The 27,740-nt window shown below is 38.5% G+C and overlaps 1 protein-coding gene across 2 annotated transcripts; it reads right to left on the reverse strand.

The window, feature by feature from the left end:
- Window positions 1-664: 664 nt before the first annotated feature.
- On the reverse strand, window positions 665-27,217 carry cacnb4b (calcium channel, voltage-dependent, beta 4b subunit). Of its 2 annotated transcripts, XM_051897688.1 has the most exons (14): window positions 27,001-27,217; window positions 25,460-25,543; window positions 15,396-15,527; window positions 14,092-14,214; window positions 13,784-13,911; window positions 10,399-10,448; window positions 10,114-10,133; window positions 9,858-9,938; window positions 8,758-8,816; window positions 8,570-8,679; window positions 6,781-6,932; window positions 6,565-6,660; window positions 5,024-5,212; window positions 665-2,817 (listed from the first exon to the last, which is right to left on the reverse strand). In XM_051897688.1, the coding sequence occupies exons 1-14, from the start codon at window positions 27,061-27,063 to the stop codon at window positions 2,533-2,535; spliced, it is 1,572 nt and encodes a 523-aa protein (XP_051753648.1). In that variant the 5' UTR covers window positions 27,064-27,217; the 3' UTR covers window positions 665-2,532. The 2 variants fall into 2 exon arrangements, with proteins under 2 accessions (XP_051753648.1, XP_051753649.1); XM_051897689.1 differs by lacking the exons at window positions 25,460-25,543; window positions 27,001-27,217 and adding an exon at window positions 21,252-21,773.
- Between the last annotated feature and the right edge of the window lie 523 nt (window positions 27,218-27,740).

Consider the following 27,740-nt stretch of genomic DNA (forward strand, 5'->3'; position numbering starts at 1 on the left):
GTTTGGAGCTGTCGAATGTGCCGTCTACGTAGACATATCTTATGATTATGAACATCCTGGGATGTTTTTTTTTTTTTTTTTTTGCTGTGGGCTATTTGTGTAATTGCTTTAACTTTCAGCATTTTAATAGTTGATGGCAGCTTTGTTCTATTATAGGCTGTTTTTGTAGTCACACGAACAAAAGCGTAGTAACATTCTTTGACTTTCTATTAATTTTCTGTATTTTTAAAAGTGGCTTCCTGAAAAGAGATGAATTCTGTGAGGCCATGGCAATCTCTGTTTCTATCACTTTTTTGTGTTTTTGTAAGGTGCAAGCTGTCAATCATGTTACCATGATTTTGTAAGGTATACAAATAACAATGGAAATGTATCTTTTTGTACAAAAATCAGCATTGAATAGCTTTTTTTTTAATTTTTTTTTTTTTTTTTTAATTTGAGCCCTGTAAACTTTCATATAGCCTATTCTGTATATTAGTACCTTGAGATGATACAATGCAGTTTATTGACACTTATGTTTTAAATCATACAGAAATTTACTTTAAAATCAACTTTTCAAACTGCACCTGTTTAATAGTCACTTACCATGGCCTTGGAGATGCCAATAAACCAACGGGTCCAAAAAAAAAAAAAAAAAATCTAAAATGAATGAATAAATATGACACAGTTTCAAAATGACCATTTATTTTTTCTTCTTTTCTTTTTTGTAAAAGAACTTAAATACTGCTAGATTTGCCTTTTACACAATTATATTCCATAAAACATTTTTTCTTTCAAATTTGTTATAAATTAAAATGATATGCATGCAATTTTGCATTTCCATCTTTAATTTTCAACTTTCACAAAAAAAGGAAAAACTGACACATTTTTATTCTTTTATCTGGAGCTCAGATGAAGCTGCTGTGAAACGGGAGAGAGCGGGATGATGGGAAGGGATGAACAACGTTCCGGTTTTACAGAGAAGTTCCATCTGATTGTCTCAGGCAGAAAATTCAGAGATTTCAGTTTTTTTTTTTTTTGTTTAGTCCAATGGGCATCGACTGCCAAATTCCTCATGTTCATTCATCCTCATTATATAATTAACAGAGAAGCATGCTCATAGACAAATGCATACAGAATGTACTCGTTGCGGTCCTTCGTATTTCAGTTTATTTTTTCCTTAAAATTTATTCTTTTGAAAATGCACAAACTAGCATAAATCAATAAGGCGAGAATATGCAGGCGAGGAAATCCATGGTTTGCCAAGGCCTTGTGACTGTAAGTGTCAGGTCCAGGTGTGAACAGCTTCCATATGTCGAGGATCTACTTGTCCTTGGCCAGTCCCTTTCACTCTGAAAACCTATGAACAGAAGAACGACACTTTGCGGGTTTAGTCTGTAGTATTTGAGATGCCAGTGAAGAGGTCACTGTATATCGGCTGAAGTGGGCTGGACGGCAGCTGCTCCAGTTGGCAGGGTGGAGAACAGGGAGCCAGTCACTCCTAAAGAATCCGAGCTAATCTAACCTTTTCGCCCTAGAGTCACATTTAGTGCTGATGGTCTTTTTTAGAGACATCAAGCACCCTTGAGAAAAGATGGATCTATCTAAATTACAACGTACCATCATTTCTGCTTTTAAAATGATGAAAATGAATCATAAAAAGTCAATGCTTGCTAACTCTACTGAGGACTAGATCACAGCGACACTTTTGTTCAGCATTCCTATGTCTTTAAGCTCTCTCTTTAAACTAGAAAATAACGCCTGGCAAGAAATGGGTCCATGGGACTGGATGCGGTGCATCATGCTAAACTGCACAGATGAGTGGCTGTCTGCGGCTGAATCTAAGATTCCTGCTGTTTACGGCAGAAGTTATGTGGAAATTCCTCTGCCTAAGATTTTGAGGCTTTGGAAAACTATTTAAGATTCCATTTCTGTAACAAAAGACAGCTGGCAGTAGGTTTGTGTTCCATTATTATTGAAATGTTCCAGTTTGGCAGCCACTTTCCTGCTTATTGGTCTGTCCGCTCAAGTTATGCACTAATGACAAGGGAAGCATGCGGTCAGGTAACATGCTGGCAATAATGACATAAAGACTAACTGAGCTCCTTATTCAGTTTTCAGGGATCCTGTATACACCCTTTGATTCTCTGCTATTGCTAGCTTCACAGAATATTTGCTTTTAAGGGCCAACCAATCATTCAATTCCATTTTGAAGTTAAATGGTTGCTTGGTAGAAGGAAAACCTGCCTTTTTGCAACAGAATAGACCAAACAAAAAGTCAAGAAGCATATTAACATGTGAAGGCATAACAACTGTCTCCAATTGCATGTTAAAAGGTTCTCTTTTCCCACGCTGAGCCTCGTATAAGCAGGTGGAAATGCAGGCTTTGGTCAGATGGCGGAGGTTCAGGGGGGGCTAAACAGTTTCTGCTTTGTAGCTTGAGAGACCTTAACAAAAGGAAAACGTAATGGAAGATGTATACAATTCTGGACAGAAGCCATCTTGGCTCGGTGGCTCTGTGGCTCAGGCTTGGAGGACGAAACGGGGCAGGGTGGCTCAGAGCCGGTGTCGTGAGTCCTGGCTGTAGCTGCCTGGGGAACTGCGATTGCGGTGGGGCTTGTAGGTGTCCTGGTAGGGGTCCTGGTAGCCCTGCTGCTCTTCCATGTAGTGGTGGTCTCGACCGCTGCCGCCGTGCTGTGAGCCAGAGGAGCCCCGGTTTCGTCCCTTGTGCGCTCGCTCGTTGTGGTAGTTCTCATCTGAGGTCATCAGGTTGCGCCGTTCGTTGGGGGTGGAGTTGTCCCCGGTGTGGTTGGCGTGCCGTGTTTTTTGTCCCTGTTGATTCTGATGTACAAGTACCAAATAAAGTAAGAGCCAGCAATTAAAGGGATAGTTTATGGAAGCTTGTTTCCACTACTAAATATAAAAAATAAAAAGGTATAATTGCGACTTTTATATGCAATATAACTCACAATCGCGTTATAAAGTCAGAATTGCAAGATATAAACTCGCAATTGACCCTTTGCAAAGACCCGCCTCCCTTAGTTACTGCTGCTTTGTCCGACAAGCCATGGCGCTGTCACGCAACACAGAGTGAAAAATACATTGTGGAGCAAAGAGGACACTGACAACACGTCGACAGACAAGACAGAGCAGGTTACTTATGATATTAAACAAAGTCCCAACTTTCAAACTGTGTAATTTTTTAAGAAAATCGAACAATAAAAAACGTTTTGTGGCTCTTTAATGTGTCGTGACAGATTGCTGTAGCGCCTCAGCTCAAGCAGCTCGTGAACCGATCATCTCTTCCTACTAGTTAATTTATAGCATCAAATAAACATGAATGAACATGAGAGGGAATGTTGTTTCAAACGCGGAAAGATGTCAGTACACACCATTTTTCAAGTTCAAGTCCACCGAGGTTAATCTTCTAACTCTTGACTGCTTTGTCGGACAAGATGGCGGATTCTGCGTTATGATTGGTTAGATCGCTTGTCAATCAAACTCCCGATGAAGGGTCAATTGTGAGTTATAAAGTCAGAATTGTGAGTTATAAAGTCAGAGTTATAAAGTCAAAATTGTGATGTAGTTGCAATTGCGAGTTATAAAGTCAGAATTGCGAGTTATAAAGTCAGAATTACAACATATAAACTCGCAATTGTGAGTTATAAAGTCAAAATTGCATGATATAGTTGCAATTGTGAGTTATAAAGTCAGAATTGTGAGTTATAAAATAAGAATTGAATGATATAGTCGCAATCGCAAGTTATAAAGTCAGAATTGCTAGTTATAAACTTGCGATTCTGAGAAAAAGTATTTTTTTCCTCAGAATTGGACTTTATAACTCGCCATTGCGAGTTTATATCTCACAATTGCGAGAAAAAAAGTCAGAATTGTTTATATCTCGCAATTCTGACATTATTTCTTGCAATTCTGAGGTTATATTCTCATATTACAACTCACAATTCTGACTTTATTTCTTGCAATTGTGGTTATATTCTGATTAAATTATATAATCTGATTATAGAATATCTGATTATATTCTGAATTCTGAGAAAAAAAGTCGCAATTACATTTTTAATTTAGTGGTGGAAACAAGCTTCCATAGATAGTTCACCCAAAAATGAAAATTCTGTCATCATTTGTTCCAAACCCCTATGAATTTCTTTCTTCTGCTGAACATAAAAGAAGATATTTTGAAGAATATTGGTAACCAAACAGTTGATGGGCCCCATTGACTTCCATAATATGGATAAAAAGTACAGACATTTGGTTACCGACATTCTTCAAAATAACTTTTTTGGTGTTCAGCAGAAGAAAGAAACTCGTACAGGTTTGGAACAACTTGAGAGTGAGTAAATGATGACAGAATTTTCATTTTTGGGTGAACTATCCCTTTAAGTTTCAAACAATAGATAAAATGATCAAAATTATGACAAATGTATTTGGATACTTTCTAGTTATCAAACCATAGTTGTGGTGAACTACACCTTGGTTACACCTGGGACACCTATGTGAATTTGAAGGGAACTGACTTCATACATCCAAAATTACCTTGGCAAAAGTTGGTAATTGCAAAAAATAGCTCAGAAAAGTGAAATGAAGTTTTGAAAAATTAATACATTTTAAGTGTCCAAATATTTTATAGGCCCACTGTATAAGGTAGTTGACATGTCCTGCATTGACATGAACGACTGTATTCAAAAATATTTTATACAACATTTTGCTAATAATTTTAAAATTATGTTACATTCAGATTTATGGCCTTTTATTAATTGAGAGACTAAATCAAATAATTACATAAAAACTTTGTCACATCACAGGACTATTTAAAATGAACTAGTGATTAACCAGTCAGGGCAATAGGTGAGTTTTCCTTGCACATTCATAAACATTTTGACCAAATATCTTGGTGCTGATTAAAAAAAAGTCTATGGACACATTATGTGTGAAATAGCCATCTGTGTGTGGTGTGGTGTGGTGTGGTGTGGTGTGTGTGTGTGTGTGTGTGTGTGTGTGTGTGTGTGTGTGTGTGTGTGTGACTGCGCACCTGCAAGCCGGATATGGCAGATGTAGTGTAAGGGGCCAGGGCAGCAGGGCCGAGGTTCCTGCCCAGCAGAGGGTTGAGTGGGGTACTGCTGGAGGTGTGGGTGGCCTTCCAGTACGCCTCAAGATACTCAGCCAGGTGCTCACATGCGTCTTCCAACTGATTCTCATCCAAGATGATGTCAAACATCTCCTGTTAAAAAGAAACACATACATGCCACACACAAATGCATTCAAAAATGGGTAACACTTTATTTTGAAAGTCCACTTTAGACATTTTACCATGCAACTACATGTCAACTACCAGGATTAGTAGAGTGTCTTTAACACTTTATTTTGATGCTCCCCAACAGACACTCTACTGACTATAAGTAACTTTACAAGTACACGTCAACTTATTCTACTAACCCGAACACTAACCTTACAGTCTACTAATACTCTAATTAGAGTTAATTGACATGTAGCTGCAAATTAATGAGTTAGTTGACATGTAGCTGCAAAGTTTCTTATAAAGTGTAACTGGGTAAGAATGCATAAAACCTTTAGTCATTTGTGTACTTCCATATGTGTATGTTTATGTTTGTACTAGTGCTGTCAAAATTAGCACGTTAATGCATGCAATTAATTTTTTCAACCCGATCTCATGGCAATTCGTACGTATTTTACTACAAACGTTTTATGCTAAATCGAGCTGAATAAATTACGAGTTGCCAAATGAATTCGTATGAATGACCTACCCCTAACCCCGCCCCTAAACCTACTCATCACTGGGGTTTAGACAAATTGTATGAATTTGTACGAGTGAGGTCATACGAATACATACGAATTAGCCATCTTGTAAACTGTGCTCAGAAAGACGCGCGCCAGTATCGAGTTCTCTTTCACGCTTGAACAAACAATAACACTAGCCAAAATGCCCGTTTTGTCGCATAAGAACAGTCTTAAATTAGTTAAATAACGTCTTAAATGAACTTAAAGAGTTCTGAGATAATGAGATGCGCATCAGATCCACGTCATGTTCAGCAGCGACAGCTCTTAAAGTGACAGCAGCCTAATAAACCAGTTGCTGTGATGTCTGTCATTAATGTTAATTAAAGAACAAAGGTAACAGAAAATTTTAGCTTTAATAAGGATTAATCTATATTTCATTTATAATTTATGCATTGAAGACTGTAAAGTGTTTGATAACTTTATTCAATTTATATATAATTCCTACCTGTTAGACAGGTAGGCTAAGAAGTTATACTGTAATGTTGAATGTCTATAATTAATGTAAAATAAATAAATAAATAAATAAATAAATTTCATAGAGACATCAGTAGCAGTATTAGTATCAGTGAAACTGGCCTTCATTCATAAGTCTTTAAGTTGTTTCTACATTCATTTGAAGAGTAACTGTGAAATTATTACAATATAAAAATATTAAAAACTCCAATGTTTTTAATCGTGATTAATCATAATTAATTACAGAAAAAAATGTGTGATTAATTAGTTAATTTTTTTAATGGATTGACAGCACTAGTTTGTACGTAAGGGAAGACGCACCGGAGGACACTGTGCTAGTTTATCTGCTGCTACGAGCTGTACATTGAGGTGTTTACTCTGCGACTTTCCTCTGGACTTGATGAGCCGCTGGAGGACCTACAGGACAGAAGAGTTGGTTACACAGCAAGAACAGTCATTTCTATCAGATTTTGAAGTTTGGTCTTTCTCTAATGAAACACTAAAACCATGACACAAGACTGTCTGTGAATGTCGCACCTTTGGCGAGGACACTTTGACATGGACGATGATGGGTGCTAGTGAAGTCTTCAACAGCTGAGCAGGATGGTTGATGGTGTCTGCATCCAGCACAACCAGCTGGAGTGAGCGAGCTAGTTCAAATATGCGCTCAATCTCGCTCTGTACCTCAGCTGTACATGCATATCACACAGAGAGTTAGATATTAGTTTAAAGTTTGCACACTAACAGAACAAAAAAACAATAAGGACTTGAAGTGACTCGTTTTGACATTTGAGAATGTGGTTGTATATGATTGTACATTGCATTTGATGGCAGTATGTCAGATTAAAGTGCCCCTATGTTATTTTAAAGGTTCCTAATTTTGTTTTGGAGGTCTCCTACAACAGGTTTACATGCATTCAAGGGCCAAAAAACACGTTCATTTTCTCATAATATACATTGCAGCATTACCACTATTCTCACAGTGTCTGAAACGGTTCGATAAAGGATGCGGTCTCTCTAAACCCCTCCTTTCAGAGAGCCTGCTCTGCTCTGATTGGTCAGACGGCCCAGTTTGTTGTGATTGGTCTACTGCTTACAGCGCGTGTCGGAAATAAAACGCCTAATACCATATCTGAATTTCAGCTCCAGAGGCTTCCTCAGCGCTTGATACACACTGATACGAACCAGTGTTAATTTTGACAGCAAATTTTGATTTAGTTTTAGTCATAGTCTTTTGACTAAAATGCCATTTAGTTTTAGTCATATTTTAGTCATCGGAAATTGTTTTAGTTTTACTACTGTAGATTTAGTCGACTAAAATCTAATTTAGTTAAATTGTAATGCATTAAGCATTTCTCTAACAATACACAGATAAAATAAGTTTACATTTTTTATTTATTTTTTATTTCAGTTAACGTTTATTTCAAGTAATGAAGATTTCTTTGGTTTTAGGTTTAGTTAACTATAATAACCCTTATACTTGTAAAATATATTGAATAATGTGTCAAATAATGTTCTTAGTCTTTCCTTCCTGTGACAGAAGATACAGTAGTTTACTATGAATTAAATAGAAATTAAATTAAATACAGTTTATTGTGTAAACAAAATAACAATAATGTAGCAGGCTGCTCATGAGGGTGATAAAATATGCATTCTTACAACTGTCTAAAACATACTACCATATAAACATCGTGTAGTAAACATTGTCATAATTCATCAACATTAACTTGGCATAAATGTGTGCTATTCATTAATTGCGAAGCAGTCTGAAGTGCTGTTGCTCGAGCCCGTAGAGAGCGCAGCAGCGCTGTGTTTCCCGCGGTTAGATCAGCACGTTACACTTCAAATGTGCGCATCTTCCACACAGGACAGCAGTCCTGACTGGATATCTTCCCAAATTGTCCCTCTTTCATTTTCGTCTCGTTTTTATTCGTTGACGAAAATTAGAGTAGATTTTAGTCATAGTTTTAGTCATTCAAAACGCATTTTTATTTAGTCATCGTCTCGTTTTCGTCCGTGAAAAAATGTTGTTGACGAAAATTATGACGAAAATTATTCGTCAACGAAATTAACACTGATACGAACTATGCCAACGCTTTCCATATCAATTACAGCATCCTTTTAAAGTGCATGCAAAGTGGATTCGCACATTTCGCAGCACAGAAAACAGCGTCTTCTCAACATGTCGACAACACAAACCAAACTCTTCCAGTTTTAGCTACAACTACAGTGTTTTAGGGCGGGGCAAAGTAGAAGCATAACAGGGGCACTTTAAATTTAACCTGGAATATTTCTTTAATAACCCTAGGCTTTCTCTATGTCTTACCAAGACTGGATCTGGTATTTGAGCGCTCTATAATGGCTCTCTTGCTGGGATTGTTAAGCACTGATCTCTTCGCCAGTGAGATGTCTGCCGTCACACGTGTGATAGTTATCCTAGGACGATAAATACATTATCTGTAGTTATATAACATGATATTTTGAATAAATCTATAAACCACATTTGTTACTTACCTGCCATCAAACCGGTGTTTCAAGAAGTCAAAAAGAGCTTTCTGCATCATATCAGTGACCTGTACGAAAGATATGAAGCGTATTTGAGTGTGATTTAAAAATAACATTTGCTGTCTTTCAAAACAATGTTTGCATGTGCCATGTTTATGCTTATTAGGGAATTGTACTGTAGCTGACCAACATGCTAACGTCAAACTCAAAAACCCTTCGCTTCAGAAGGCCTTTATTAACCCTTTGGAGCTGTATGGATTATTTTTATGATGGATGGATGGATGTTCTTTGTGCTTCAAAATCACGCCCCCCTATTATAAAGCTTGGAAGATCAAGGATATTTTGAAATATATCTCTGATTGTGTTTGTCTGAAAGAAGATAGTCATATACACCTAGGATGGCTTGAGGGTGAGTAAATCATGGGAAAATTTTCATTTTTGGGTGAACTAACCCTTTAAGTACGCAACTCCTGCCTCATCAATGCATAAACTTAAAACAAATGACTGTGATTTAAACACCAAGCAGTTGTGAATAAATAAAATCCTTACAATAAAGCAAATCTGCATCTAGTTACGGCTTATAAATTGCAACGCAAAGGAGCTCGCTTTCCTTATTCATTTTCTCAACTTCACTGTCTCGCCTCCTCTTTGTCTCTCACATGCCTTCTTTCTTTCTCTCACCGATTTCCTCCCTCCATCACCATTCCTGCTCTTCTCTCCCTTTTCTGTCTCTTTCTAATTTCAAACCGTGCTCTACTTTCTAGCACTGACGTCTCCTGGACCCCGGAAGGTTGTTGCCGTGGTAACGGAGCGGCGGAGAGGAGGAGTATGTTTTTGTTTTCTCTGTGTGAGGAGATGGAGAGACTGGAATAGATATTATATTTTGCTGGTATCAATAACGCAAAATGCGCACACACAGGCATGCAGCAAGGCATAAACAAAGAACGTCAGCTCTACGGCCTTGACGGAGGAATTTTCTGTTCGATGTTATTTTTTATGATGAATTCGCTGATTCACCTTGTAAAAACTCTCCGGACTGATCTTTCACAAAAGCATCTTTCTGTCAAATTTGACGATGATACACCTCAACATCATTTGAGATAACTCACCTCATATCCTTTCAGGGATGGACCAACCAGCACCACAGGCCTCATGGAAGGCACGACATCATAGGGAGTCACATGTTCAGTCTGCATATGAGATCATAGGCAAATAACAATGAACAGCATAAAGGCCAATGCTTCGTTTTTAAGCACAATGAGTTTAACTTGAGAGGAATTTGTGTTTAAGACAGCGGTGACAGTCTCCTCAGTGACTGGACAGGAGGGTTAGGTGAGGATTCGTCCATCCTCTGGACACACTTACCACTTTCTGTTTCTGCTTGCCTGTACAAAGAGAGGGAAAAAAAAGAAATTCAGAATAAAGTACTGTCAGGTTCTTCAAATTTGAGAAAGTCATTCATGGTCCACTGTCCCATGCTCACAAGAAGCTGCTCGTTTGATCTCTAGCCTTACGCAGGACAGTGTTGAAGTAAAATCATCCACTGACGTATTGCCTACGATTCCGTTTTTATTTTTTCGGGGAGATTCCTGTAACCCCACCCCCATCTCCTAAAGCCCCACCCCCACCCCCACCAGATCATTGGCTCACCTGATGACATCACATCCCCCAAACTGGAGGAGGAGCTTCCACTGGACTTACTAAAGAAATGAGCAGACAAACAGAGACAGAGATAGAACATTTTTAGTCTGTGTGTTCAAACACACAAGCAAACTACTCTAAATCTCTAAATTTAACATTACATGCTATAATCTCTCATTTCTAACAGCGAATGCATAAATCCTGGTCAGACCCACGCTGATTCTACGTCATTGTCCATGTACTGTGACCTAGAACTGATGCTTCATGTAGAATTGTTATCGATAGTCACCTTGGTTCGAGGGTCAGTCATCCGATTTCAAACTGCGAGCTGGTGTCACCTAACCTGATACCCAGTTTTCAACAAATCAAATGTCAAACAATCTCAAAATATTTTTTTTTTCAGTAAACTGCCTCATAAGTTGATGCTGGGTCTCTCATCTGGTAGTCTCAGCATCAGACAGCCCACCCATGGACCTGGTCTGATGCATATTTTATACAAAAATGGCAAGAGCGCTCCAAAATTACAAGATCGAATCTAATTAGCTTCAATGCAGTTTCCAATGTGCAAACATTTTTATCAGTCTACCTGGAAAAAAAAGACTTGTTTATATAGCACCAGGCTGCCGCAATGAACAAAGTATGCGAGGTTCATACCATTAAATCTTTAAAAGATATTCAGTTGAGACACTAAAAATGCATATCCTTGTGCACAACTGTATAATCTGTTTATTTTCAGAGTAATGTCTGTGTTTATTTCTTCAGCTCTAGTTCTGCAATTACTTGCACAGACTGCGGCACCATTATTTGAAAAGGTCATTTTGTAACACTCTCTACTATTCTTGTATCATTGATTTTAAATAACATTTTAAATATTTTCCCATGGTTTTAATTTAAATATTCAAATAAATTCAAACAAATTCAACAAAACAAAAAACAAATTTAAAAAAAAAAGACAAAAACAAATGATGATTGAATGTTCTGCTTTTTCAAACAGACAGTCTAAGTGGGAGGTTCTTGGCCAGAATAAACTGCACTGTGGACTCGATATCGATGTCGATACTGAAAAGGCTGGTTCTGGTACTGCAATACTAAGGGCCTGTTTACACCTTGTCACTTTATGCGGTTTCTCTGATCGGATAGCTATCCGATCGTGAAAAGACCAGGTGTAAATGCCCTATGAATGCAGATGTTCCGGAAAAGGAAAGAGCGGCATGGACACACAAATCGGATCTGAACAGTTGCGATACACAGTGTGGACGGCAATAATTTTAAATCAGATTCCAATCGGATACACAAATAATCGGATTTGGAATGAGTCTGAACGTAGCCTAACACCGTGTCCTAACCAGATGCGATGCATAAAGGCAGGAACACACCAAGCCGACGGTCGGCCGTCGGGCAGTTTTTGTTTTAAGTTTTCTCAGTGTGTTCCACACCGTCGGCTGAAGTTGGTCCTCGTTGGCTTTTTTCCGGCCGATTCGAAATGTTGAATCGGCGTCGGAGCTCGTCGGTCCATCGGGCTATCTGCTCATTCTGATTGGCTGTTCAGCTACTGCCACCTGCTGGTACGGAAAGGCATTTCATCTTGCGCAGGCTCAGAACGGACGTGCTACTTGGCCGTCGGGTGTCGAGCGTCGGTTTGGTGTGTCAGGCCAACTTTGGACACAGACGCTGCCGACGTGAGCCAACCCCGCAGTCTGCTTTCGTCGCCACTAGTTCGTTGGCGTCAGCTTGGTGTGTTCCTGCCTTAAGATTCCAGCGACGAGCAATTTGACTGTTCACACTAGACGCAACGCGAAAATGAGAAGTGATAAAATCAATCAAAAACCACAGCCAATCAGAAGAGAGTGTGGGTGGGCTCTCTCGGCAAGAGCACAGCGAACACAATGAAATGGGCAAGTACTTAGTAAAATTCATAAATATTACACCATTTAAACATTGTTTAAAGTACATACGGAGTGACTGAACCAATCTTTGTCATAGAATACACTTGTTTGTTCGCATTGAGTTGACAGTTTAAACATTCTTGTGCCCATTTATTTATTTTCAAGATCTGAGGTGAATTAGCCAGTGTTGTTTTCATTGCAGCTAAAAAGCTGGGAACACAGAATGATATTCAAACTCACATTAGATGCTTTTAATATTAAATAAAGCACATAAACAGTACCTGATATTGTCATTGACATACTTTGTGTTGCTGTTTCAGCCGCGACGTCACAGAGAAATAGAAACCGTTTCTAAAATAGAATATTCGCGTGTCACCGTCGCGGCTGGTTAGGACAAAAACTCTGCTTAACATGGAAAAGATACCTTTTATCGCGTGTCACTGCATCGCTTCGCGTCTGGTTAGGACACGGTGTTAGTCGCAGACGCTCAACACACAATTATCTTCATTAAAAGTAATGAGACTAAATGATCTTACCAGCGCTGTTGCCGCTCTCTCCTATTGTGGTCTTTGATTTTGAAATTAGCTGTTGATCAATAAAATACAGCTCATATTTCTTGCTATCGGTGACATGAACTCCATTAAATCTGCATATAGCGCGGGAATTGAAGATCAGATTTATATCCGTTATGTGGCCAAGTGTAAATGAAATCATTTTCGATAAATCAGACAGCTATCTGATCAGTAAAAACGCATGAAGTGACGAGGTGTAAACAGGCCCTAGGACATGCAATGAAAGAACAGTGAACTGTGATAAATGTACAATCTTGGGTCAAATTCAAGTCATGATGTATTTGGCAAAGATAACAGTCCTGATTACATTGCATACAAGTAACTGGTAACTGGAGAAAAAAAAAAAACCCAAAGAGTGTAAAAATTCAGATCTGGCATGAAACTGAAAAACAAATCCACAATACCCTCAGGGTTTAATCTGAGTGTTAATCTAATTTCAAATTTCAAGCAATGCTATTCTCCCAGATTTACTGAGGCAAAAGTCAATTTTCTTCAAAAGGCCACCTCTGTTCTTGAAACCCACAACACTCGTTTAATGTTAAGGTGTACAGACTGGAATATTTATTTGTTTCAAAATGTCTATTGTGTCCTAAAATAAGGCATGCAGTGACTAAGTAATATTCTGTTTCTACATCAACAAGCTATAGTATCTACTACTGTATCTATAGAATCGCATCTATAGAGCATTTGGTTTTCTACAGATTCAAAAGGGCACCCAAAACAAGTTTTTAATAATGGATCATCAAATTACATATAAAAATGAGCCTAGAAATATGTAGTGGTGCACATTTTTGGAAAATGTTCCAAGAGTTCATAGCCAGGTTGATTTAAAACAAGAAAAGAGAAAAGAATAAACAGACAGAATATTAAGGACCAAGAGGTTGTGGAAAATCAAATGCTCCATCAGCTAGGTAAGTATGTTCTCTGTCTGCTTACCCTTGTACACGGCTTTTCTTCTGTTCCAGCTGTGCTCTGATATTCTCCAGCTTCAGGGGACTGGGGATAAAACCAATCTCACAGCCTTCTTTCACCAGCCTCCCAATCCACCAGTCATTATTAAACTTCTGCATATGGAGCAGAGAAAGGACAAAAGAAATAAAAGCTTGGAAAAACTTTATCCCCACTTAGCGTTTGACCAATGATACCAGCTTTAGTAATGAATTTTGACTTGATTTTTTCTATATTCAAAGTCATCAGTGAGTCAGTAGTGACCCTTTCATTAATGGGCCACCAGGCCACAGTACCTCTTTGATGTGCAGGAAGTCTTTTGCATCGAATGAGATGGCAGTTCCTGGCACAGGCACATCTTCATCCAGCGCACCACAGTAACTAACATTTGTCTTCACGGCAAAGGCCACCGCTTTGGCCTGGAAGTGGATGTTTTTGTAATTTTAGAAATATAAGTATAGTGTTGGGGAAAGTTACTTTTAAAAGTAATGCATTACACTATAAATTATATGTTGAATATGATAAACTCCATATATTAACACAGTGTTTCCTAACCACTGTGCCGCAGCACACTATTTCATTCGCGCCTGAAAATTTTTTCCGCCATTTTGAATTTTATCCAAAACCTACTTTTGCAAACTAGTCCTAGGTTTTTCACCCGATCGGAACCAAACCAGTGCAGAAATGTTTTCTGGAGAATGAATATCAAAAGTTATCAAAAAAAAAGTTGAAATTTTGATTCATAGTAGCTAAGGGGCGCCAAAATGTTTGAAATGGGCGGAGCCACTTTTACTAAAATGGCTATAACTCGTGAATGGAATGAGATATTTTCACCAAATTCGGTATACTTGTGTATGGGCTCATTCTGTGGTCAAAGTAAAAAAATTGTGGTGATTGGACATTTGGTGGCGTTATAACATGTAAAAAACCCCCATGAAAACAGCTATAACTACACAACCGTTAGTCCGATTGACTTGAAAATTGGCATGCAGGATTTTGATCATGAAATTTCAACAAAAAAACTGAGCGGCCATTTAGCTACAATAAACTTTTTATCCTGTACGATGATGAAAACGTAATGCGATGCACTTACTGCCTCAGATGCGGCTGTTTCAGTGACAGACAAAATATATCCGTCATTCACAGGTCAAAAACCTCGTAACCCAACTTGAGCTTGATTTTCATAAAATATTATATTATTACTCATGCAAGTGTATGACCGTAGCTATATAAAGCCACAATACCAACTTCGACGACAGTGTTTAAATACGAGGTTTCTGCCTGACAGCGATGATATGTAAATTTGTTGTTTTATCATCACCAACAACAAACATTATACTGTGACGTTACTGTGTGTTCCTACCTGACTTAAGCTCAAGTTTCACATTAAATGTAAGTACTACTTTTAATATAATATCTAGTTTTAACATGCCTTTTGAAGCAATGCATGTTTGTGCAATTTTGTTATATTTTTATAAAGTGGTGTGCCGTGGGATTTTTTACTTATCAAAACTGTTCCGTGGCAAAAAAAAAAAAAAAAAAAAAAGGTTGGGAAACACTGTATTAATATGTAGTAAGTGTGATTTGTGTCTGTCCTGACCTTTGCCCTCTCCAGCTGCTGTGCTGCCTGCTGTTCTCGCTCCTGCCGGCCCTGACTACCCCCCTCCGGCCTCTCCTCCTCCAACGACACATCTGAATCAGACGGCCTGCTAGTGTAGGAATCAGCTGAACCCTGCAAACAGAAGGCACGTACTACATTACTTACATGCATGCAGTCTTTAAATGTTATTAGAATGACATTTTCCTTGCTTAGTCCACCCAGACCACTTATGAAAAGCTCAAAAATGCGTTGTTCTGAAATATCAGCTCAATGACACATAGCTGTTCTGCCATGTTGATATCTATTCAGCATTCAGATACTTGGTGTGCACTGATGAAAGGCAGTCTGAAATATGCCACTATGTGGAACCAATCATAAGCAAGGACATTTACATATAGAAGTCTTAAAGGTACAGCATCAAAAACTGTAGCTCAATCAGTAGAACATGGCAGTAGCAATGCCAAGGTCATGGGTTTGATTCCCAGGGAAATCAAATGTGTACCTTGAATTCAATGTAAGTTGCTGGGGATAAAAGCATCTGCCAAATGTAAAATGTTCAATTTTATAGGTCAGAGTTGGGATGGAATATTGCCATGTATAACTGAATAATGTTTGTTTTGGGTTTAAGAAACCTTGAATAACCTTGAATTGGACAGCTGTACAAAAAGTGGAAAATAAGACCACTTTCCAAATTGGAGAATGACTGAGAAAAGAGATTTACCTGAAATCGTCTCTACTGCCTATTGCAGAAATACATTTTGACATTTGACCAGATTTGTGTATTAAAAAACAAGATCAGACCCTCCACACTGTAAAAATGATTGTAATTTTAATGGCAAAAGACTGTAAAAATGCTGCAGTAAAACCTGTTAATTAGTTTATGTTACACTCTAAAAAATGCTGGGTTAAAAACATCCCAAGTTGGGTTGAAAGTGGACAAACCCAGTGATTGGGTTGTTTTAACCCAGAGGTTGGGTTAAATGTTTGCCAAACCTGGGTAATTTTATTTAACTCAACTATTGTTTAAAAATGACTGTATTGCTTGCTTAAAATTAATCCAAAGTATGTTGGAAATTAATTCATTAATTAATAAGTTTAATGAATAATAATTAAACAATAAACATTTATTAAATTACTTATTAATAAATGTTCACCTTTTGATTATTATTGTTGCCTCTAGTAATTATGTGTCTGATTTTTAATTTCCAACTTATTTTGGGTTCATTTTAATCCAGCCATACAGTCATTTTGAAACAATAGTTGAGTTAAATAAAACTACCCAGCAGGTTGGGTCAAACATTTAACCCAACCGCTGGGTAAAAACAACCCAATCGTTGGGTTTGTCCATTTTCAACCCAACTTGGGTTGTTTTTAACCCAGCATTTTAACTCAGTGTAAGTTTCTTTAGACTATACGGTTCTTATCAGTTGTTACATCATGTTACATCTTATGCAGTTAAATGTTTAGTGTCATGTTTGTTACCATGATTGTGTTTTGTGTTTCTGTGCATGGCCTCAGTATTTATCTCAGTTAGTAAGAACAGACAGATTTTAGTACTTTTATTAAGTATTAAGTTAACATTGTTAACAAAATTAAGTTTTTTTTTTTTTTTACTGAGGTCAATCTATAAAACTTAAAATGTTGCCGTATTTTTTAACAGTTCTGTCAATCACAGCTGCCGTTTTTTTTTTTTTTTTTTTTTTTAATTTCAGAGATTTTTTTTATTTATTTTTTTTACAGTGCCTTGAACCATCTTCCTTGGTCATTACGCACATTGGTTTGGTCTGCTGGATTTTCACTACGTCTGTGATTCTTATGTTTGCCTATTCAGACCGCCGCAAACACAGGTCAGCAAAAAACCCACCTGTACCTCTATTAACTAGACGGAGCTGTCACCCATAGAGATACACGCTCCTTAAGCAAACACAAAAATACACCTGTGAGCTGAAGGTGAATTCAGGTAAGCTCTTTTGTTCAGTCTACATTACTAGTCTTTAAAAAAAAAAACAAATACATTTAATAATAGACTAGGTAATAATAAACACTTATTTCACATGTAATTTATTTTGTTGTTGGTATATTAATCAATTACACAAATGTGCAATGTGTAACATGGATACTGTAGTGTAAAATGTCACCCATCATCTTATGGATAAACATCAGTCATCACATATTTTTGAATATAGTAATAATTGATTTTGAACATTCACAGTTTAAAGGGGTCATGAACTGAGAAATCAGATTTTCCTTGAGCTTTTGAGGTCATCGTACTATAAGAATATCCTGTAAGTTTCAGAACTGAAAACTTCCTTGTTAGTCCAATAACAGCTTTTATTGTTACCAAGCCCAGCGAACGACTCGTTCTGGAATGTGCCTATTCATGGCGTAATAGACAGGTGAAAGACCGCCTCTGCAGAAGAAACCCAACGGCTACTTAATCATTTAAACTTTGGCCCCGCCCACTGGCGTGTTAGTGAGATGACGAGGAGAGAAGAGCGATACAGGACTAAAAATAACATAACCTTTCAAAGGATCATAATGCTAGAAATGTGGTTATTTTATTTATTTTCAACAATGCGATTAAATTATATATAGAAAGTGATCAAAGAACGCTCCCTTTACAATCGCTGGAGCTGTCAATCAAACAGCGCGAGTTGATCCATGACTGAGTTCAGGGCTTGTGCCAAAACTCCTGTAATAATCAACAAATCTCTTAGTTACATCAAGTTCGCACTGTTAATTATGATGAAAGCATTCGTTAGTGTGTAGAAATTGATTTGCAATGACGAGATCACTGCATTCATGCGCTCAACAACGTCTGTGATCGGCTACAATGTTCATCACTGCAACCTTTCATGCCACGATCTAAATATAATACCATAGATCTGAATATAATGCTACAATCAACACTTTTCACGATTAGTTAACCTTGAGAGCTGTATTAGTAAAAATGTGCTAAAAATTGTCGAGAGTTCCACATGTAATACTTAGCTATTTCATAGGCAAACATGTCAACCAATCACAGCAGTGGGCGTTTACACTGAAGTCTCACAGCAGACACGCCCCTTAAAACAGAGCGTTCAAATCAGAGGGCTAAAATCAGGGTAGGAAAAAAACCTTTTATTTCTAAATTAAGACAATTTTTGATGTAAAAATCATACTAACATTATAAGTGCACCCCAGGAAACATAAAACAATAACACAAAGCAGATCATGACCCCTTTAAAAGAGTGTAACCACAGTATGCAGTAAAATAACTGCGATTCCCACCTTGAGGCATCTGTCACTGTCTGAGACAAATATAAACATATTGAATCCTAAAATAAAGTAACAGGCTATGAAACTATCTTTAACAACAGCATAGAAACCAATTATCTTCCAAACAAAAACTATAAATATACCATATGTCTAATTCTGAGCTTCCAAAACCTTTTTCTGCTGTACATTCATTTCAACAACGTTCCTTCTCATTCATTTCCATCATCCATCAGTTGTGAGAAAGTTCCTTATTACTTCCGTATCTTTGACAACAAACTACTCTGAATAGTCTTCAAGAGTACAAATACTACTCCAAAGAAACCCTGAACAGACCCTATAGGAAATCCTCTCATCATTGCTATGCGAAAAACATATCTAGATAGTTTCCTTTAAGCATACATACCTTCACTGCTTGCTTCTCAGGACCATGAAAAACTTCACAATACACAACCTGAACATTTTCACCTGAAATCTCCACAAAGTCCTCAGACGGCTCCATGACGTTCAAAAGAGAAGCACCTGATCCCTATCAGCTGGTATTCACACGTTCCCCATTTAAGATAATAAAGAAGATCCAACCAGCAAGTACATAGTCGTCTAATTAATGAGAGATACTGCTCAAAGTGAAGTGAAGCTGGGAAGCTGTATTCTGTTAATCCAATTTGGAAACAACATTAGCTCAAGTCAGTGAAAAGAATGATCGGGTCAATATCGCATTAGAGAGAGAGCAAGAGAGAGAGCGAAAAAGCCTCGCAGTCGGCTAAAAAATTTCAGCACGCTGCCTATGGCGAAACACTTTTTCCCTGAAGGCAGCCGCTCGACACAAGCTTACTTCAGCAGGGACCCAATTGAGGCCGGTGAGTCCAATCACAAAACGCCTGATTCGGGAAACAAAAAATGCACAAGTTTGCTTATCTTTCGCCGCAGAAGTGATGATTGTGAGCAAAAAACGAAAATTCAAATGAATGGCTTTCATCCTCGATTTTGACGAGATAACAGTCTTTTTGCTGAAGAATGACTTTACAGATTCATGTATAACATCATGAAAAGGCCCAAAATGAAGTTAAACAGACAGGTTTCTCTTCAATGAAGCTTTTATTAAGCTTGGAAGCTTTATAGCCACAATTCAACTGGGTTTGCAATGCAAAGCACAGCGAATGTGGTTCAAATGGGTCTGCATTTTATTAGGAAACAAATATATATTCTCACAGACGTCAATTTTGAAGTATATCAGTTATATGAACACAGACTATGTAGTTACACAACTTCTACAAACAATTTATGCTTGCTGATTTAAATTTTGGTAACACTTTAATTTAGGGTCCAATTCTCAAACCCAAAATATTGGCTGTTAATTAGTACTTATAAAGCACATACACTGTAAAAAAGAATTGTTAGTTTAACTTAAAAAAGTAAGTTACCTGGTTGCCTTAAAATTTTGAGATCATTGAAAAGAAAAATTTGAGTTAATACAATGAAGGAAATTGGATTCATCAACAGAAACTCATATATTATGACAAATAATTATAAATTATGTTATCTGAACCACATTAATTATTAAAGTTGATTTGACTAAAGAAAAAATGTTGTGATAAATCATGAAAATATATTTTTTTACAGCGTATTAATGCCTGACCATATTTTATATCCCTTAATCCTATACCAATACCTAAACTTAACAACTACCTTAATAACTATTAATAAGCAGTAATTAGGAGTTTATTGAGGCAAAATTCATAGTTAATAGTGAGAATCGGACCCTAATCTAAAGTGTGACTGAATTTTTAAATGTTTTTATTTGCCCTAGTTAAAAAGTTATATGTGAATGCTGACTAAATATACACACAACATCATATACAATGTTCATTCACAAAAGCACAGGAACCTGATTATGGATTATGGTCTGTATCTTAAATAGATGGTCTATATACATAAACACAGCTGATGGGAATTAGAGTGGGTTCTATGGGCCTCTAACACATACACACACAATTCCTGATGGCTTTTCCAGATTTCATTTTAAGGCATTCAAGTGGGGCACCCAAGCCATGTGACTCATTACATTCTATACATCAGCAAGAAACGGCTCTGCCCCTTTAACAGCAAATGAAGCTTTATACTTTTACCTATATGATAACACCTTAAACATTTTCAACCTTCAAGAGATCAGGTCAGTCCTACAAAGAATAGAAAAAGCCACATATCTTAATCCTGAAAAAAAAAAAAAAAAAACCCTCCAACTGAAAAATGAATGAGAGACGTGCTGTTTTTTTCTGTAGCATTCTTTAAACACGCCGTATGGAATAGAAGTGAACGTTCAATGGGAATGTGTGCTATTAACAACACATACAGAAAGACACACACACACACACACACAAGCCTCTGATGAGCATCTCCCAATAGTACACCCACGGAGATTGGTGGGCTGCATCTTAGAAAATCATGGTACACTGAGTCTCGCAGGCCCTGTATGTGCAGCACAGCTGAGCCAGTGTTCGGCACACGCACACGAGCGCGCTCACGCACGCACACATATAGCCAGTGGGAAAACACTATATATAGCCGTAGCCAATTCCGATCACGAGAAAAATAACTCACCGCCTCCGAGTCTTCAAATCCATGCAGGTACAAATTGTCATACATGGAGGTTTGCTATTCCAAAGAGGTCCTCTTGAAGAATAGAGAAAAAAAAGAGAGGAGGAGGAGGTGGTGGAGATGGAGAGAGAGAGGGGGGGAGGAGGAGGAGGAGGAGGAAGAGGAGGAGGGAGCCACCACCACAAAAAAAAGAATCGATGGGGGGATGACGATCCCCTTGCTCCACAGAGGAAGAACAAGGAGGGGAAAAAAGGGTGAGTGATGCCTCACGAGAGAGGATGGAGAGAGAGAGAAAGAGGGAAAGCAGGCCTGTGCAGACGGCTCGGCCTGCAGGATGGAGTGGATCCCTCGTTCAGCCTCCAATTCTCTCACATCCTCAGGCAGGGAGAAGCTTCCCAACGGCTCACTGACGCGGATGTTTCATCATCTCTCAGCAACACGCTCACACACACACGGCACAGCGCTGCTCCCCGCATCAGAGAGAGAGAGAGAGAGAGGGTAAGGCAGAAAGAGAGAGAGAGAGAGAGAGAGAGAGAGAGAGAGAGAGAGAGAGAGAACCCTTCCTCAATCTCAGGCTGATGACACAGTTGACCAGCTGCATGCTGATTGGTCGAGAAGCCTTCTAGTCAGAGCTGCTGCTGACGTGTGTTCTCCTTGACTGTGAACGCTGATGAGAGAGAGAGAGAGAGAGAGCCTCCCTCTGCCTCTTTCATTCTCTCTTTCCTTCTGTTATTTCTTTTGAATGTACAGTCAGTTTTTCTCCAGTATGTTCCACTTTATTTGCAATGATCCTATTTTCTTCATTTAATCATTATTCTGCACAACTTCTCCACTGTTAAAATGTTTTTTTTTTTTTATCTTTACAATCAAAGCCATAGTATTTTCTTACATATTTTTAAATGTAATAATTATTTTTTTTGTAAATAACACAAATTAAAACAAATCCTTCAATACTTTTTTAAATAGTATATATACACTCATCGGCCACTTTATTAGGTACATCTTGCTACTACTAGTACTGGGTTTGACCCCCTTTTGCCTTCAGAACTGCCTTAATTCTTCATGGCACAGATTCAACAAGGTGCTGTAAACATTCCTCAGAGATTTTGGTCCATATTGATATAATATCATCACACAGTTGCTGCAGATTTGTCGGCTGCACATCCATAATGCAAATCTCCTGTTCCAGCACATCCCAAACTGGTGCTCTATTGGATTGAGACCTGGTGACTGTGGAGGCAATCTGAGTATAGTGAACTCACTGTCATGTTCAAGAAACCAGTTTGAGATGATTTGAGGTTTGTGACATGGAGCGTTATCCTGCTGGAAGTAGCCATCAGAAGATGGGTATACAGGAGTCCGATCCCAAGATGGTTCCTGTTAGGGATGCTCCGATCCGCCTTTTTTGCTTCCGATACTGATTCCGATACCTGGTATTCAGTATCGGCCGATACCGATCCGATATTCAAGTAATAATAAAAAAAAGTGTGAAATTACCTAATAAACTGTATGCCTCACTGTGTGGAAGAAACTGGGATCATTCTTTTGTGCAAGGCATCAGGCTTGACTTAAACATTACTTGCCTAACTTTGTAAAACAAAATAACAAACAGACACAAATGTAGTGAATTATTTATTAAATAATTGTGCATCAGTGCAACAGTGCAAGCTTCACTAGCTTGGTAGACATTCAAAATAAACAGAAGTCCAGCTGACTCCTTCATCCCTGACTCATGGCTTGTTTTTCATGAATGTTTGGGTCATACATGACATAAACTAAATATATTTATATATAAATATATACTATAAAATTAAAAGATTTCTTTTAAAAGATTTAAAAGCACAAAATGAAGATATACTGATGTGTATTGTATTACTGGTATCTTTGTCTACAGATGAAGTATAATAATAGAAACATTGAATCATCTTGGAAAGAGTTTCATTGTGTTGACTGTCGTAACCGAACGCGACTCGCAGTTTAAATGCTGAATTGAGAATGACTGACAGCCGCAGCGGAGGGAGGCATTTACGTGAATTTTAATTTAACGACTTAAATATTTATCTGAACCTCAAATTAAACTATGGAATAGCTTCTCAACATTTGGAATATAGTGCACGGAAACTTTATGGTGCTTTTTAATGTTTTTGTGCCTTTTGTGGGGCTTAACAATAACACAGATTAGTATACGCACAATATCGGATTTGGATCGGTCCCATCCGGCCGATACCCGATCCGGCAAAAATGGCAGTATCAGAGCCGATACCCGATCTGAGTATCGGATCGGTGCATCCCTAGTTCCTGTCCGTGAGTCCACTCCAGTGTGTGTAATCTCCGAATCCATTCCAGTATGTGAAATCTCTGCATCGGTTTCAGTGAGAGAGTCACCAGTCCCATCATGGCCACCATTCCAGAGTCTCGTCCCGTCATGGCCGCCATTCCAGAGTCTCGTCCTGTCATGGCCGCCATTCCAGAGTCTAGTCCCGTCATGGCCGCCGTGCCTGAGCCCTCAGCCAAGATGGCCGCTGCGCCTGAGCCCTCAGCCAAGATGGCCGCCACTGTGCCTGAGACTCTAGTTCCTGTCCAGAGTCCAGAGGTGACTCCCGTCCTCATCCAGAGTCCAGAGGTGACTACCGTCCTCGTCAAGAGGTGACTTCCTTCCTTGTCCAGAGTCTAGAGATGACTCCAGCTCCCGTCCAGATCCAGAGATGACTCCAGTCCCTGTCCAGAGATGACTCCTATCTCTGTCCTGAGTCCAGAGATGACTCTAGTCTCAGTCCAGCGACCAGAATGCTCTTCAGAGTCCACTCCAGAATACCCTCCAGAATCCGCTCCAGAGAGTGAAATGCACAAATCCGCTCCAGAGAGCGAAATCCCCGAATGTGCTCCAGAGAGTGAAATCTTCCAGTCTGTTCTTATGAATCATCTTCATCAGTCTGTTCTCATGAGAAAAATTCCTGAGACCATTCCTGCCCTTGAGTCAGCCCCTGACTATCGTCCAGTGAAGGGTCCAGCCCCTGACTATCGTCTAGTGATGGCTCCAGCCTCTGACCAGAGTCCAGTGATGGGTCCAGCCCCTGACTAGAGTCATGTGTCCGCTCTTGTCCCCCAGCTCAGCCCAGTGCCCGCTCTTGTATCCCCGAGCTCAGCCCAGAGCCCGCTTTCATCCCAGAGCCTACTCACGAGCTCAATCCAGAGTCCACTTCAGCCCCAAAGCTCAGCCAGAAACCTGCTCTAACTTCTGAGTCTCCAGCACCACCCTGGGATCCTGAGCTGCCTGCACCACCATGGGGCTCTAAGCTACCTGCACCGCAATGGCTTCCTGAACTACCTGCACCACCATGGCTTCCTGACCTTTCTGCACCGCGATGGCTTCATAACCTTCTTGCTCCGCCATGGTCCCCTGAGTCTGGTCTTGATGTTGCTACTTACCAGTCCATTCTCCTGAACCATCACCTGATCACCTCTAATGGTTCTCATGAACCATCACCTGATCACCTCTAATGGTTCTCACAGTCATCTGTATTCCACGATCCTTCCATCTCAACAAAGAAAGAGTGACTGTTATTACCAAGCTAAGTTCATTCAAATGACCAACCTTCCATCTATTAATCTGTTTGATTCACCTGCTCTCTGCCACCATTGTCAATAAACATTGTAAACGATATTACCTGTGTTGTCTCCATCTGTCCGCTGACACACACACACACACACACACACACACACACACACATATATATATATATATATATATATATATATGGTAATAAATAATAGTTAAAAGATTAAAACAAGATTAGAAATTATTTTTTGCTAATTAGTTTGTACATAGTAGATGTTCACATGACGTCTGGATGATGTAAATATGTATATGCTTTATGTTTGTGTACACTATATAGAAATTTAATTCATAAATTATGAACATCACTTATACAAAGTTGCATTATGTTCTATGACCATGATTAAAGTGGAAGTGGAAGAAAAAGAAAAAGGCTTTAACAGGCAATGTATCACAGCACATCAGGCCTGAACAAAACAAAGAATAAAGACAGAATATGTTTGCTTCATTGACTCTAAAATGTGTCTGATTACTAGTTATACTGTTTAAGTGACTAGTCTCTAAGTAATAATTTAATTGAGCCAAACAAGGGGCAAATCGCTTTTTATAGACTGCTTTTTACCTGATCACTTCCAGAAATGGACAATTACTTTACCTGTCTCAGGATAAAACTGGTGGAGGTGGTGCTGCCATCAGACCTCTTCAGTCGACTACGGCGTGAATATGTTCCCCTGTTCACCTGCAGAGGGAGCAATGACGGAAACATGAATGATTTTTTATTTTTATTTTTTTTTTAAAGATATGTTTGTTCTTCAATCTTCAACCATTTATTCAATCCTTTTTCAACCATTTTGAGATTATATAATATTTGCATCTATGTTAATGGAATCATGATATTTGATATTAATATCTTAGAATCAGAATAAGGAGCAGCATCAGTACTGAATTTGTTGGCCAATATTATTGAATTTGCCTGCTAGTTACTATCAAGGTTATAATAAACGTACAGTATGCAGACTAAAATATTGACTTATTGTTGCATAAAAATAAATTAGAAATGTTTAAAATATGACTAGACTATACATTGTGTAGAAACATTAGTTAGCCAAATTTGGGTGATGGGAGGGACGGTACCAGCAGAAAACACTGTGTGTGCACAGTGCATATAGTGAGCATTAATGAGGGAAGTTCATTCTGTAATGAGAGCCACTTGTATCAATGTAAATTATCGGTGCAATGTATGAGTAATATAACAGCAGGAGCAGAAAAGGTACAGAGCGGTCATTCAGCTTGATGTTATATCAGAGATATTAACCCTTCCATATCCCTGGGAAGAAAAAAATTACAGTTGTATAAACAACAGGAAATTTGAAAGAGGAAGAGAGAGAGACAGGGGGTGGGCTGACAAAAAATAGTCACTACAGGGACACATTAATTAGCCAGGTCTGATTTGTTTCTATTTCTAGGCGTCTCTAGAGTTCTGTAGTGTTGAGGATAGACAGAGAGCTTGTTCTTTTTAAAGTTTGTTTAATAGGGCCACCAAAAAGTAGGTCAGTGTGCTCATTTCACACCATTAAGGTTGTAGTCAGGTGATTTAAGTGAGCTTCCTTCATTATTACTGTCAAATACTCTGTGATAGTAGGTATTTACCTGTACTTCAAATATTTCACGTGATTTGAAGTTTAGCGTTCACTCTTAAAAATTAAAGGTTCTTTATTGGCATCTTTTAATGAAGAACCTTTAACATCCACGGAATCTTTCCATTCCACAAAAGATTCTTTATAGCGGGAAAAAGGTTCTTTAGATTTTTAAAATGTTCTTCACATCAAGAAAACAATAGTTCTTTTTAGAACTGTTCGATGAAAGGTTTTTTTGTGGAACCAAAAATGTTTCTTTATGGCATCGCTGCGTAAACCTCTATTTTCGAACCTTGTATTCACAAGAGTGTAGTAAAAGTCTCAATGCTTTAATTTATACAAGTGCCCTTGACGCCAAAAAACAGCACAACTGCAGAAGCCACCGAAAACAAAGTGTAGGCTACTTTTGTTTAATATCATTCAAAACAGTTTTACTGAGAGAACTTACACTAGAGCAAATACCAACCAAAAACGATTGTATATATCCTATAAAGTTATCCAATAAAATTAACAAAGAACTTTAAAAACGATATCTCGTCTCAAGTCTTAACATGGTCACCTGAAATATGGGCGCTTGGATTCCCTCGCCGATCTTATTCCTGATATAAATGTGTCGAGACATCTCGGCCAGCACATCGGTCCAGATCGGGGGTTGCTGGCCTGCTGGCCCGGCCCAGTGGAAGTTTGGAGGGTTTCGGACGGCTTGATCCAGCTTCGGTGATGTGTGTGAGTGTTACCCCGCGCTCGTGAAGATCCGCTCTGCTCCCGTGCATCAGAAGAGCCAGAAACTCGTCACAGTGTGACAGGTGTCAGGTGCGCGCGCACCACAGCGCTGCGCGCTTATGTGGGCGCAATGAGCGTCAGTTAATGTTTTTGGTTAGAATGAAATGATGACTTAAACGGTGCGCTACTTCATCAAACTAATAAAAACAAAAACTGATAGAGCACAAGGTTTACTACGAGAAAATATGTGTTGTAATGAAGTGTTTTGTTACTCTGTTAATAAAGCCATGAAGAAAAAAATGCATTATGATTTTATGGAACAGCAGCAGCATAGCGCCACCACCCTTTCTCCACATAGTGGCGCTATTGCTTGAACAAGCTTAGTTAATCATATACGCAACAATGTGATTCATAATAACAGAAAAGATGCACGTTTTGTTATAATCTTTAAGAAGTCCTTTTAGATATATCTTGAAAAGCCTGCTCCACACGAGTGAACTTGAAATAGAGATTTAAGTATATAGATGAACCTGAACATTGTAATTTGGGTGATTCTTAGTTTTTTTAATGGCAATA

The sequence above is a fragment of the Ctenopharyngodon idella genome, chromosome 6 (genome assembly GCF_019924925.1).
Source record: "Ctenopharyngodon idella isolate HZGC_01 chromosome 6, HZGC01, whole genome shotgun sequence".
Classification (NCBI taxonomy): domain Eukaryota; kingdom Metazoa; phylum Chordata; class Actinopteri; order Cypriniformes; family Xenocyprididae; genus Ctenopharyngodon; species Ctenopharyngodon idella.